Raw genomic sequence first — 15458 nt, forward strand, 5'->3', positions numbered from 1 at the left:
GCATCCAGTGTGACCATACCCTTTATTAAAAGCTACGCTATGCTGGGACAGATTGCGTAGCATGGATTGCACCTTTAGGCAACACCATGAGTAAGTGTGGCATTTACGCTTTAAAAGTTCTTATCAACTTTGGTAAGATAAAGGCATTAGATACAATATAATTCAAAATAATAAATTGTAAAAAAAGGAGAAATTAAATAGTCAAGCTAAGAAAGCTTTGAATGGAAAACAATGATTTTATCCAAAAAAGAATAATGCTGATTTGAGACCATAAGTTCGTTTTATATACAAAGGATTAGGAATGGAATTTAATTCACAGGCAAGTAAAGGAAGGAAGGAATAAGAAGACGTTAACAAGGAAGAGGAAGAAGGTGAAAGACAAGAGTGTCGAATGATGGTGGGTGGAAAGGAGATAGATGAAAAAAGTTGATCTGATATTGTGGTGCTCGCGTTCCTCCTGAAACACTGACCAACTAAAGAGTACGTTGATCAACTCAACGTTCAATAAACTGATCAGCTTTTGCTGTTGCCGCCTGGTAACAGCTGCGTCTGCTGCTAAGCCGGTCAAGTCCCCTCACTAAGTCCAGTGTGTGCTTAGCCAGTGTGCGCACTTGGCATTGACTTTGCGTGATGTGACTTCGTATAGCCAGAAGCACAGAGAGCAGCTTAGTCCACTAATCAGCTCATCCATGTCAGAGACTGGTACAACGTTTCGTTCAACTTGCAACTTAGTTGTATGCATCTTTCGAAATGTTAATCAAGCATCGCCTACCTGAGGCTGGTATGCAGTTTAGTTGCATGCAGTTTTTGAATTCTAAATCAAGCTTAGCCTACTTGAAACTTGCATTAATCTGTCTGAATATTGGTTATACTAAATATAATATATATATATATATATATATATATATATATATATATATATATATAATATACTGAATATTTGATCTCTATTGAAAAGTTGATTGGATATTTCTAAAATTAATATGAATTTTTCGAACATTGATATTCCAACAAACCATAATGATGACTGTCAATGTATACAAAAGAAGCATTTAAACACTTTCAACCGTTTGCACAAAAATATAAATTGAGTTTTGATCTCAGTTAAAGATATTTTCAATTCAAAGACTAGTCATCAAATTTCTTGGGAAACGGTAATCTAGACTTTACTTTGGGTGTTTGAGTTTACCAGTAATCACCGTAACTTGAATTGATATTTTATATTGTTATATATATATTGCTATTATATAACAATGTTTATTCAACTGTCTATTCCTGGTTTTTGTCACATAGAAGGTCCAAACATTATTTTATTGTCCCTGAGGAGTATTTTATGAGCCCTGTAATCTCAAATTTGTCTTCATCAAGTCAGTTTGATTGAAAAATGGCTCAAACTCTGGAGAGAGGATGATTTTTTTTAAATGTTCGCCTACTTTAAACTGACCTAACTGATTTCAAAACTTTTTATTCTTAATTCAATTTAATGCACTAAAAGGAAAAATCCTGGTCCACAATTTGAGACCAAATTCAAATTTTTATCATAAAGGGCTTCCGAGGTGGGTTGTATTGAGAACAGAAAAAAGCACATTCAGTAATAGTTTTCCCGGAAAACACCTGTTGGTGGTGATATTACTCAAACGGTGTAACGATAGGGACTCTCCGGTTTCAGGCTATGTATTATGTATACTAATACCCTGCAAAAATTCAGCTCTTCCCTAATTTGTTGTGAGTCAAAATCCTTATTGACTGGGCTAATAATAAAGATGGGAATAAAATAGGCTAAGCCATATTAAGTCGGAATAAGTACCTCCCTAGTGACACTATATTTTAGTTTCCTTAGTAGGTACATAATTCTGTACAGTTTCTTACACAGATACTCTATGTGGCTACTCCAACTAAATTTACTGTCTAGTACAATATCCAATAGAATATTTTCTGTTTCACTATCATTGAGAGTCAAACAATCAGCACCATACAGTTTGTTCTGTATTAAAATATTTGAAAGAATGGAATATTTTTAATAATGAAAACCCATACAATATCAGTACTATCAAAATAACGTTCCCCAACAAAAAAACCTAGTTATCTATTATTTTTAACACTATCAGTGATAACTTTCAAATCTATTCATAGAGACTATTAATATAAAATTCAAATTCTGATATACAGAATAGACGAGGACAAAGATTTCACATAATCAATAGAATATAATTATTGAAACAAACCATAACAAAAAGTCTGTCTTCATACATTATATATTATTGGTTGAATCACTTGGCGATTCACTCTCAAATCAAGGATAAGAATTTCAACAATAATTTCAGATAAGAATATGAATCACTGAATATGATATAAAATGTCAAGTTTGAATATGATTTCGAATTCAACCATTCTATCAGACACAAACACTATTCTTATCGGTGGTGTAAGTCTACTTGAAAATGAAGGAAGGATGGAAGAAAAATGAACATTTCAAATGTCAACAAATCCGCAACAACAACTCACCCCAAGGATCCCCAACTGAAAAACGAGTTGACTATACCGAACAAATGTCTACGTACCTACATTGGTCAAATCGGTGTTATATGTTCAAGTATGGATTAAAAATGTCAAATTTGAATATGGACTGAACCCACTCAACTAGGTACAGCAAAACAAGCACGGATTCCAAAAACAAAATTCCAAAATTTGATTGTGGATCTTGACTCAGAAAATCCCAGAACACAATATAATTGAGCCCCAATACACAGACAGGTTTATCTGAGAGAACTGGTAGAACATCATTGTTGATAGGCCTACTCGTACACTTTCAAACCAATTTTGAATGCCCTTCTAAATGTCAAATTTGAATATGGATTCGAGTTCGAGCTTACCTAATAACAACAATATCCGAAACAATTTAGATTGATAATATTAATACGATAATACGATATATATATACACGTATATACGATTAATAATAAACATTTCAAACATCATCCTACCCAACAACAAACAACTAGTCATTAAAAAGCAATCGTTCTTGTACACTATCGGTCAAATCGAAGATTCACCTTCAAGTTCACAACAGATTTGAATAAAAAATGGCAAATTTGGAAATCGATTCTAACTCACCCAACAACAGCAACAGCGAACTGCGGTGACAGCAGACACAGTTTCCATGGGTTTGAGTTTGAAATGAGGCGGCGGCATGGAACACGGCTTGATGGTGTGTGCTGAGTTGAGTGACCCCACACTGACAACAAATGTGGGTCAGTTGGCTGGCTGCTGGCAAGGGGGGGGAGGACCACCTTCTTGGTGGCCCGGTGAGGAGGGGTGTTGCACCGTTAGACCACGCTCTGGAGGAGGAAGAGATGACCAACAAGTTGAAAGGAGTGGGACGAAGATGGTGTGAAGAAGCGGCTGGTAAAAGAGAGGAAGAGGAGGAATGAGATGGTGAAGGCGGGGAGGATATGAAAGTGCAAGAAGAAAAATAATAACAAGTGAAAGAAGAAAAAACGAGGAGGGAAATGAGGAGTGGGAAGAGGAAGTGAAGAGGAGTATGTTCTGGTAGGACTTGGAGGAAGAGGAGAGAACAGCTGATGATGGGAAGAGGAGGATGTTGAAGAAGGTGTAGTTATCAAAGAAGACGTAAATAATGAGTTGAATGAAGAAGATGGCTGGGGGATATAAAATTATGCGAGTAACGAGAAATGGAGGAAGTAGGAAGAGGTGATGAAAAGCAGGAGGAGAAGGAGATGGATTAAGTAGTAGTTAGAGTTAGAGAGAAAGGAGAGGAGAAAAGGTAATGAAGAAGGTTTGAAGAAAGATAAAGGATGAACAGTGCTAACAGAAATACTGAATTCCACTGCTAGTTTTCCGTAACTGAAGAGTTGGAGAGAAGAAAAGCTTGATTGAAGAGTATAGAAAAGAAAAGGGAAAGGAATCTGAGGGGTGTCGTAGAGAGTGATAGTGAAGAGGATGAAGAAGTCAGAGGATTATGAAAGTTGAAGAAAAAGAGAAAGAGGAGGGAAAGTGTAAGGAAATCGGGTAACTGGAGAAAGAAAGTGGAAAAGAAGAAAAAAAGAATGAGAGAGTGAGAACAAGAGGACAAAGAAATAAGAGTTGAGGAAGAACAAGTAGTGTTGGGAGAAAAACGTAAATGAGAAATGGGAGAAGTATGAGGAGAGCAAGACTGATGGGTATGGAAGGAAAATGGAAGAAGAAAAGCCAGAGGGAGAGTGGAAATAGGAGATCATTGTTGAAGAAGATAGAGAGGAATGACTACGAGGATTAGGAAGAAAAGAGGAGGAGGGGAAGGAGAAAAGTTGTTAGAAAAGGTAGAGTGGGAGGAGGAGTGCAAAAAGGATGAGTATAGAGAGTGAAAAATATGAATAAGAGGAAAAGGAAGGGAGTTAGTAGAGAAAAAGTTAGTGCAAAAAGTGAAGAAGGAAGGAACAAAGAAACGAGGGGGAAAGGGGAAATGAGGAAAAATCCATGCTTGGTGATTGTAGACAATAATGGAGAATATGATGAGAAAGGAGGAGTAGAAGGAGAAGAAGAATGAAAAATTATGAGAAGAAGAAGATGATGATGATGATAAAGATGAGAAGAATTGGGAGGAGAAACAATTTTGTCTGCCAGTCAAGAAACCATTTCTTCTTCTTCTTCTTCTTCTTTATCTTCATCATCATCATCTTCTTCTTCTTCTTTATCTTCATCATCATCATCTTCTTCTTCTTCTTTATCTTCATCATCATCATCTTCTTCTTCTTCTTTATCTTCATCATCATCATCTTCTTCTTCTTCTTGTTCTTCTTTTTATTCATCTTTTTCTTCTTCTTCTTCTTCTTCTTCTTCTTCTTCTTCTTCTTCTTCTTCTTCTTTTTATTCATATTTTTCTTCTTCTTCTTCTTCTTCTTCTTTTTCTTCTTCTTCTTCTTCTTCTTTCTTCTTCTTCATCTTCATCATCATCATCTTCTTCTTCTTCTTCTTACTTTCCTCTCTCCTCTACTTAGAAGAAGAATTCTTACTCTCCTCTCAAATCATTAATAGAATATTTTATTTTTGTATTTTAGTCGGGAATTTGATAAGAGCGATTAGTTTTCTAACGAATGTTAGAAAAAAAAATATTATAATAGAATTTTCTGCTTTTTCCAATGAGTATAAACTGTAATACGGTGATAAAACTGTAATATGAGTATTACTACTGTAATGAGCGTAAAAGGAAGTGGAGACTTTCAATGGGATAAAAAAATCTTTATCTCAAATATTTTCAACTGTGAACAACTGTATAATAAAAATCTGGTGTGGCGCACTCTCACAACTTTCCTTGCCGTTATGAAAATTGATTACCTGACGCTAGTGTTCACGCGCATCTCAAGTCTACTTATAAACAAAGATCTGAGCCAGCTGGTGACAGGACAATAACGCTGGAGACACACGAGGTCTGCTATCTCTTCATAGTGAATCATCTAATTGACCGAGCGAAGTGAGGTCTAAGATTCAAGTCGACGGTTTGGCATTTCTCTTAATGTTTGAATGTTTAAATGTTGCGCATTTACGGCGAAACGCGGTAATAGATTTTCTTGAAATTTGACAGGTATGCTCCTTTTTAAATTGCACGTCGACGTATATACAAGGTTTTTGGAAATTTTGCATTTCAAGAATAATATAGAAGGAAAAAGGAGCCTCCTTCATACGTCAATATTAGAGTGAAAATCAGACTTGAATCTTGTGTAAGCAAGTAAATAAATAGTTCAAATAAATAGTTAGTGTATCAGTGTGGATGTGCTCATGGTTTAGGACGTCGTTATAACTGCGCGAGGTCTACTATTCACAGAACTACTAGTTACTAATAGAGTCAATAGTTGTCAACAGTTTGCAATTGGATAATCACATTTTCTCGAAATTCGTGCTTATTTTCAATTTTAGGTGAAAATGTTACTAACCATTAATTGTAGAGATTTTCATGCTCAATCTTTTCCACTTGAATTTTTTTGTTTAAATTGTATCTAAAGCCTGTTAATTGGGAATCTAAAATCAAATTTTGCATAGATGGGGCGGAGCTCCTGAAATTTTTACAGATATGGGACTTGTGGCAGTTGATAGAGCTTATTAATGACTATTTTAGGTATGAATTTAATCAAAATCGTTAGAGCCGTTTTCGAGAAAATCGCGAAAAATCCTGTTTTTGACAACATTTTCTCCATTTTAGCCGCCATCTTTACTTGCATTTGATCGAAATTGTTCGTGTCACATCCTTATATTGTAAGGACCTTAAGTTCAAAATTTCAAGTCATTCCGTTAATTGGGAGATGAGATATCGTGTAAACACACACACACACACACACACACACACACACACACACACACACACACACACACACACACACACACACACACACCACTTTTTTGGACTCAGGGGACCTTGAAACGTATAGAAATTTAGAAATTGAGGTACCTTAATTTTTTTCGGAAAGCAATACTTTCTTTACCTATGGTAAAAGGGCAAGGAAAGTGATAAATGTGTACGGTATTCAATCATAAATGCTAGATCAATAAAGAATATCACAATTAATTGCAATAGCTACAGGACTAAATCAGGGTAATAGCCTATAATGATTCGAAAAATATGTAAATAACTGCATTATAGTTTTCAGAACATAATAGTTCTAGTCTGTGTATACTAGTTGTTAATGAACACGATATAAATTCTCATCAGCATCAACATGTTCAGTTGAACAAATCAACATTCAAACATTTGAGTTAGCCTATACAGAGTTAACGTACGGTACTACAAAAGATTCATCGGATTTTAAAAATTCACAATTACCAAAGTAGGCTTACTCATTCGAAATTAGTAATCTTCATATCAATGGTAACAGGAAATTCCAAAGTTTTTTACAGTGAATACCTCGGACCACAGTTGCGTTTTCTGATCAAAATTGTTAGGCAAGCACAAAATCACCTACGAAAAATTCAAGCCCAAAATAAAATTTAACTTCAATATAAAGTGCCAGGGGAGGTGGGGATATTCAATTTTTTTTGAGTACGGTATAAGTTATTTCTCAAAAACCTATTAAAATTCAAATAATATTGAAAATTAACTTGAATATTGATATGATATTTTCCAAGGTGATAAAATATAATTATACAATGCAATATTATAAGGTACTACCTAGTACCTAATGACTTAATAATAGTTCAATGCAAACTTTTCACACTGTTTAATTATTGTGTTTGAAGTGTCTAGTGAATAATTGTTTACTTTGCTGATTGATATATTAAAATTGGGGGTTGACCTACCTTCAGAAATTAATTCTTTTTCCATTCAAAAGTTTGTTAGAAAATTAATTTGACACAAAACACACTATAATACGATCACATTTATTATTTTTTAAATTCATTGCTTCAACTTTTCACAGTTTTACGTGACCACATATTAAAAAAAAACACTTTAAACTAACCGAACGGTTGGAACTTGGAAGACGTAAACAGTACGAAAACTAACCTCAAATTATTAGGAAACCACCAACCACCACCAACGTGTTTCACAGCATGTTATGTTGGGGTCGGCCATCTTGATCTGGTTTAGATCTAGGCAGCAGGACTACCACTATGGCGGGATGGTTGTATGCAATTTTGAAATAGCTTACTTGTGTAAATACTATACTAGCCGTCAGGCTCGCTTCGCTCGCCATATCCGTCTAGCCAGGGGGCTCCGCCTCCTGGACTCCCGACTGGATCGTCCAAAAATGAGATCAGAGGGCTCGCTTCGCTTGCCTGCATGTAGACCTCACCGGAACCTCTGTACCGAATTTGAACGTATTATGTCAATTTGATCTCGAAAAACACCTGTTACTATATCGGCGTATCTTTGGCGAACAAAATTCTTCCACCTCAGCTAAAAATTTGTACTGAATTTTTTAAATATATTATTTCCATCAATTATTGAAAAAGGTGAGGAAACGCAGAAAAGCTGAGAAAACGCTAATTTTGAGCGTATCTTTGGCGTTATTTCAAATTCCTTCTAACACAACATTATTGCACCCCAGCTGATTTTCTGTAGTAAATTTGAACATTTTCTGTTTATTTGTTCTCGATAAAGCTAAGAAAACGCTAAAAAACGTAGATTTTTGGCGTATCATTGGAAACTTTTCCAAATCCGTTCTTATTGCGCCTCTAAAGGGCCAACTGAACACACCTACCAAATTTGAAATGTTATGTCATATTTTTATCATATGTTAGGACAATCCAGCCGGGGGTCCAGACTAAACGTCTGGCTAAACGGATATGGCGAGCAAAGCGAGCACCGCATATGATTGAATGCATTTCAATCAAGGATTGATTTCCTTGATTTCAATCTTCAACTTCGTGCCAACCTAACAAAGTCAACTCAACTTAATTCCAACCTGACAAAATTTTTAATTTAGTTACCAGAACAACTGTTTCGAAGAGTTACTCTCTCTAGACTATGGAGAGTATATTAACAATAACAAGAATATACTTGCTAAAAGACGAACTTTAAACCCTTAAAAACCACCCTTAGGGCCGTTTGCACAGTAACAGTTTAAACTAAATTTCATTTTAAACTGGATTAAATCCGTATCTAGTCTCGTTTGTTATAATGTGTTACATTTTGAGTTTAAGCCACCAGCTAATTACATTCAGTTTAAGCTTTGACTGTGCAAACCGCCCTTTTAGAGTTAAAATATCGCCAAAAGATTTCTTAGTGCGCCTCTAAAGGGCCAACTGAACATACCTACCAAATTTGAACTTTTTTGGTCCGGTAGATTTTTAGTTCTGCGAGTGGGTGAGTGAGTCAGTCAGTCAGTGAGTGAGTGCCATTTCGCTTTTATATATTATATAGATAGTCTATCAATAGTCTAATAAATAAAATTAATAAATAGTCTATCAATTATCATTCTCATTTATGAACTTTTTTGGATCATAAAAAACACTTTCACTTCTGGATAGTACAAAATTTTACTAAAACTTTCTATCTACGGTGACGAACTGCCAGAAGGATAATAAAGATCGATTAGTTTATTGATTGATGCTTTGAACATAACCAAACTTCCATTGCTCCAACAGGCATGTCATATTGACTACTATAGTGAGGTCCACTTCATAATGGCAGTGGATAAAGATAGGAGAATAGCGATGCCGATTCTCTCCATTAATTAATTATATTTCTACACCGTTAAAAACATAATTGGCATCGTTGTGGACCTAGAAAAGGGTAGTACCACCGGCTTTGTCGAATGATAGACAAGGATAGCAAAACCAAAGTTGAAAAAATACTGTCATTATAACGTGGACCTCACTATAGTATAGTCATAGTGCTACAAGCTTAGATATACAGGCTTTGTGAGCTCGCTTTCACTGCTTGGCCATAGCATAGCGCTACGGCTGTAGCCATCCAGATCCTGTGAGATAGGTTGCTGTAGACGAATAGAAACTGTCAGCTAGAGCACTAAGTTCAAATCACCATTTCCAAAATTATGCTGGCTTTATATACAAGTATTAGCAGAACTTCCAAGCAATCTTGGAGATTGTATAATTTTTATTTTACTCTCTTCATGGCCAAGGCAAGCCCTGCTTTCCTCGCTTATATAGAGAAAACGCCACTGTCGGACCCTTATTAGACTAACAGCTAGGTCACACAGCCAGCCGTGCAGGCAGTCGCTCGCTCACTCAATCACCGGGCCCTGTTTTTAGACCAGGACAGCCATCCTGGCAGCCACATTTTGGCTGCTGCGGTGGTTGGATGCCGAGCCCGACGACCACACTGGTAGCCAAAACGTGTCTGTTCAAATGCCCGGTGACGGAGTCAGCGATTGCCTGCCTATAGTGAGGTCCACCTTGTAATGACAGTATTTCATCAACTTTGGTGTTACTATCCTTGTCTATTATTCGTCAAAGCAGGTAGTACTATCCTTTTCTTGCTCCACAACGATGCCAAATCTGTTTTTGACAATGTAGAAAGATAATTAATCAAGGCAGAAAATCGGCAACGCTGTTCTCCCATTTTAATCCACTGTCATTATAACGTGGATCTCACTATAGCTGACTGCGCGTCCTGACTGTCCAGTCTAAAAAAACTTTTGAATTTCCTCCTTCCATCGGTATAAAAAATAATAAAATGAATTCAAATAAGTACTTCGATAATATTATGAATTTTCAAAACCTATTATAAATATTTTGTAGTACCTAACTCTGTATAATAACACGACGTGTTATGATTGAGTGACAATAAATATTAAATACTATTTTTAAAACATTTTAAATATTAGTAAACTTTTTTCATGAATCTAATAAATTTTGTGTAATTTCATTCCACAAAAGTAATATGTATTCTATACTCCATTAGAAACGGCTACATAATATTAACCAATCAACATTACGGATATTATCCAAGTACTACATTAATATTATGCAAATCATAATCCTTGCAATAAATCAGGTATTGTAGATGATTGATATGTAAAATTGACTCTAGGTTCATATAATTCCACATCATATTGACTCAAAGTTTTGATATTTTCACATTTATGTTGAAATCTTTCATAAGAATTTATATATTTTAAGTAGACTGTATGAATATGAATGTTTTTACCTTTTCAATATCAATTTCAGAATAATCTTATATATATTTAATCATGATATTTCAATCGCCAATGACAACTTAGCTTTTACTTGGACTCACAAATAAATACTTTTAATGTTAGAAGAAGAACTAGTAAATAATTGAAGAATGAACATTTTTCATAAAATATAATCCACTCCTACTACAGTACTAAATAAAAATTTCATCCATTATCACAATACTTTTTCTAGATGAAAATGACTGGATCAAATCAATTTCATTTCTAATCACAGTACTCTAACAATATTCCTTTTGGATTTGCAGATATTTTATTTTCAATAAGAAAATACTTCATTTTTTGACAATCTACATTATACTAGACTATACAACAATATACAATAAACAGTAGCCTATACAGTAGACATACTACTACATTATAAACGACAGTTGGACTTGAATAAATTTCAAAACTACAATAATACATCAATTTTCTCACGATATAAACTCTAGGATGAACTTAATTTTTTGTGAGCTATATAACATACAGTAACACACATTCTTCCCAGATTCACTAGACATGACATTAATAAACTTAGTTTCATTATGTGCTAAGTTTTATAAATAAGTACTATCTACTATTGTTGTATTCTATTTGCTTTTCTGTGGAATAAAAACATATTCTATTATATTGACATTATCAACATAATATTATGTAAGTCTCTGAGTAATATAAGTTTATTAAGAAAAATGTTTTTAGTGGTACAGGTACTGGTAGCCTTTCCCAAATTCGAACCAAGACGATATTTATATGAATTACATTCTAAATGGAATAGCTAACTAAAACCATTGGAACATAAGATAATATTCAAAAATGCTAATTCAAAATTGAATTTATAGCCGAAAAAGAAGTTGTAGAAAACAGAACTACTTTTGTAAACGCGTGTCCATGAATATTTTTAAACTTAGATCCAATATCCTTCAAATTCACTTTTTTTGTTTTCAGCTTTTTTATTGAACTTTCAAAAGTTCAAAACTAAGAATTCTATTTTCATCCGATCTACCTTCTTTATAAGCTTGCTTAGTAAAATATACTTTGGTTTCTTTTTTGAGTGAGGAATAAATATTATTTCTGACCTCATTTTCTGTCCTGAATATTGTAATTATACCTTATCCAACAATTTAATAAATTTAATGAAAAAAATGTTTTCGTTTATCCAAAATCTCCTTCTCACTGATAAAACAAAGTTGATTGGAATATTATTTCAAGTAACGTATAACCACAGCCACAAATGAGGCGTTCAGCGCAATAGTGGCCCAAGCCCATGGAGTGTGTTTATTGGAAAAGCAGGAACAAAGTTTTTCGAGAATTCACACATTCCTTAGATTCATTACCATATGATCAATTGAATTGAATTTTTGTATAGACACTTATAATTGATCTATCTTTATGAAAATAATTTGAAAAATTCAAAAATGTCATAAATTTCGAAAAAATTGTGGGTTGAGCCACTATTGCATTAACTCAAATTGAAACTTTTCTGGAATTTGTTGCATAGGCCAAGAGAATAATGAGACTAAATAAACTAAGAAATTCATTTTTTATTATTAAAATCAAATAAAATTGAGGAATAAGCTCAACAATAACAATTTAAATTGAAAATTAATAAGAATTGAGAGAATATATATTTTGTTTGTTCCATTACCAGGCCTAATTTCATTTCAATCAGGTATGATGAGTGTTATCATAAGCATTCTAGTTTGTAAGTAATGGAAAAATAATAATTAATATGCACATTATAATAGACTATCGAAAAAATCTTCAATTATTATAAAAAATGGATCAAGTAGGCCTGATAAAATTGAAATTATGAATGATAGAAGTTATTGGAAAACCTTACTGTAATCAAATTCAATCAATGTTCACTAGAGTCTGAGTCATCATCTACTACAAGCCCAGTATCTTCTACTGCTGTTGACGTTTTGATGGATGAGTAGAAAGGATGATGAACTGGAGGTACATAAGGCAGAAGGGACTGTAGATCATTGTACTTTGCGGTGTCAATTGCCCTCCCATTTGGATATAGCGGCTGGAGATCTGTAACTTCATTTCTCTTCCTCTTGGATAGATTGACGGAAGAAAATTGGACGTCATCACTATTTGAGTATTTGTAGAACATTACATATGGATGCCCCCTACTGATGTGAATCCACTGCATTTTCAGCCACTCAACTTTGCTCTTTTCTGCATTCACCTTACGATTGGTCACATTGTCGAGAATTGTTTTTGGAGACTTCATCATTTGTTGCTTCATCACTGTCACAGAGAAAGGATTTTTCTTTCTTGCCTGGCTGATTACTTTTACCCAATCACTTGGTACAAAGATCTCATTGAAAAAACGCTTCTGCTTTTCTATGATGCCGAAATCCTGATCACACGGTAGGTATGAATGACCAGAGACCAAGAATTTATGATGAATTTCATTGACACAGTACTGTACTGAATCAGTAATATGAGTGCAAAATGCCACCATTTTAATATTTCTATTCTGACCTCCGCACTGGTCACTGTACATTATCAGTTTGCTTGTAGACACATGATTTTTTATAAAGTGCATAATACAAGAACCTATTTCTGCTGGTCCCCTGGAAGCAATAGTTTCATCCCATACATACATATGAGCATCATTAGTGGACAAATTGTGCACTCCTAGACAATAGGTCCATAATTGTCTCTTGTAGTAGGCTGTTCCTACAGAAAGTAAAGGTGTAGGTAAAGTTTTCATCAAATCAAATGCAATTACAGTCAAATCAGGATCAGTTTTTCCAGCTTCAGCATCAGCTTTCATGCCAGCTCTAGCAGACTCAGCTTTTCGCAAGTGAAGTTGTTTTTCCATTTCAATTGATGCAATATCACCATCTGCTCCTGCTGATTTCAGTTTGATATCAAAGGCATCACATTTTTTGCATGTATCTGACAACGGTGAATGGAATGAAAGATTCTATTCTCTCTATTGAAAATCTTTTTGAAAATGAATGGACGAACTGGATTGGGGCATTCTTCTTTGTAGAGGCTGTATAATTTGGAGAGATTCAAATTTGGAGGAAGATATTTTCTAGATGGATTTTTATTGCGTGAATAATGGGATGAATAAGTGGGGAATTTTGAGATGAATTGCTTTATCTGATTTATTTTCTCTTCACTTGTTTTGAATTGACAGGGTTGTTTACCTCTCCTATCAATGGGAGGTGTACTTCCATGAGGTTTTCCACTTAGAGCTCTTGTTAGACGACCGTCTGAGATGGCAAATGTTGCCTTGAACAAAGTCTTACAAACTTTTATTTCTATACCATTCTGGTTGGGCAGGTAATACATTCTAGTGTAATTTCTCTTATTAGAATCATTCTTAGTATAAGTTCGTTGCTTAGGGCTTACTTTGATCAAAGAGCAAATATATGACGTTTGCATGTCAAAATTTCCCATAGAATAGAATGATTTGAACAATTTTCTCCTATGTTCTGTGTCAATCAAAGTGCTGCACTCAACTTTACATGTACAGTCCATATTCTCGTTGAATTGCTTCTCAGGAATTAATTTTTTTGAAACATTATGGTACTGTTTTCCAGAATTTCTCAGTCTTTTTCTTTCATTCCGCTTCCATTTGCTTTCATCTTTGTACCTTCTTTTCCCACGTTTAGCTAATCTTACCTCATCAACCGGTTGATTATTATTCAATTCACCAGCTCCTGTTGAGTTGTCATTGTTTTGTCCGTCTCTGGATGAAGATGCTCTGTTAGTTTCCACAGCAACATTGTTCATGCAGTCATCATCGGTAGAAGATTCATCACCTGAAGTTGGATGGCAAGAGGATGAGTCATAGATGTCTTCTTCCAGCTCAGACATTGAATCATCTGTAACAAGTTCAAAATAAAAAATTATTAGTTATTATCATAGGAAAAAGTGGAACTCCTTTTGAGAAAAGTAAAAATCGTGGACGCGTTTCAAGCTACTCACCTTTGCGTACACGACACATAGAAATCGTGAGTGAGCTGCAAAGCAAGTATAAGTTTATTCATCATTATTTAACTTAATACTGCAGTTTCAAGAAGCATGGATAACCTCAACAATTACAAAAGTAAAAATGCTCAAAAGTATAAAATTAATGAGTAAATATGCTGCTTTGATTGAAGGTAGATGCATGACTCAACCATTTGATATACTTACCCAAGGTAGGCCTAATGTGTGTGTAATTAAAATTTTATTAAAAAACTGTACAAGCTTGTACATTAAAATAATTCATTTCTATAGAATAAAAAACTATTTTGAATTAATTTCGAAATAGTTCCAAGTTCTATGAACTTGAAATGAAATACTAATGTTGTAGAATGGTAGTAGAGAAAATCTAGCCAAAATATTTAGAGGTTATCTTGTATGGAAAAATGATTCATTAATATTTATGATGGAATCAATTAGTTTTCAGTCAAAATATGAAGAATAAACAAATATTTGATTATGATCAAGAAATAAAAGCACTCACCTTCAAACATTGTGATGAAATACGAAGCAATATTATTGAAGACACAAAGCGCTGTTCAACATGACTTCTGCAATACTGGCCTATCCCACGAGCATGTGGCTTGGGCCAGTATTGCCATCATTTTCTAACGACTAAACAGTAGAGCAATAACAAACTTGTGCTGCCATCTACGGGAAGAATGAGAAAGGTTGCTTAGGCCACTTTTACGTTTACATTTCATGTTATAGGGAATATTTACAGCTGACAACTTGAATTTGATAATTTTGTGGGTTGGGCCACTATTGCGCTGAACGCCTCAAATATGAGTGTTTGTTTTCAATAGAAGATATATTTCATCGTTGTTCCAACAACAC

At 34.4% G+C, this 15458-nt stretch overlaps 2 protein-coding genes across 2 annotated transcripts in view; both read right to left on the reverse strand.

Annotated features, from left to right (window-relative positions):
* LOC111054919 (protein spaetzle 4) overlaps positions 1 to 3266 on the reverse strand; it is a 37590-nt gene extending 34324 nt beyond the window's left edge. Inside the window, exon 1 of the mRNA XM_022342046.2 lies at positions 3115 to 3266. Coding sequence (XP_022197738.2) covers positions 3115 to 3192 — 78 coding nt within the window. The 5' untranslated portion in view covers positions 3193 to 3266. The remainder of the gene's footprint in view (positions 1 to 3114) is intronic.
* A 10236-nt stretch (positions 3267 to 13502) lies between these two features.
* On the reverse strand, positions 13503 to 15397 carry LOC111061255. The gene is made up of 2 exons (XM_022348948.2): positions 15106 to 15397; positions 13503 to 14479 (listed from the first exon to the last, which is right to left on the reverse strand). Exons 1-2 carry the CDS (start codon positions 15113 to 15115, stop codon positions 13503 to 13505), a joined length of 987 nt encoding a protein of 328 aa, XP_022204640.2. The 5' UTR covers positions 15116 to 15397.
* Between the last annotated feature and the right edge of the window lie 61 nt (positions 15398 to 15458).

Source organism: Nilaparvata lugens, chromosome 1 (genome assembly GCF_014356525.2).
Source record: "Nilaparvata lugens isolate BPH chromosome 1, ASM1435652v1, whole genome shotgun sequence".
NCBI classification, from domain to species: Eukaryota; Metazoa; Arthropoda; class Insecta; order Hemiptera; family Delphacidae; genus Nilaparvata; species Nilaparvata lugens.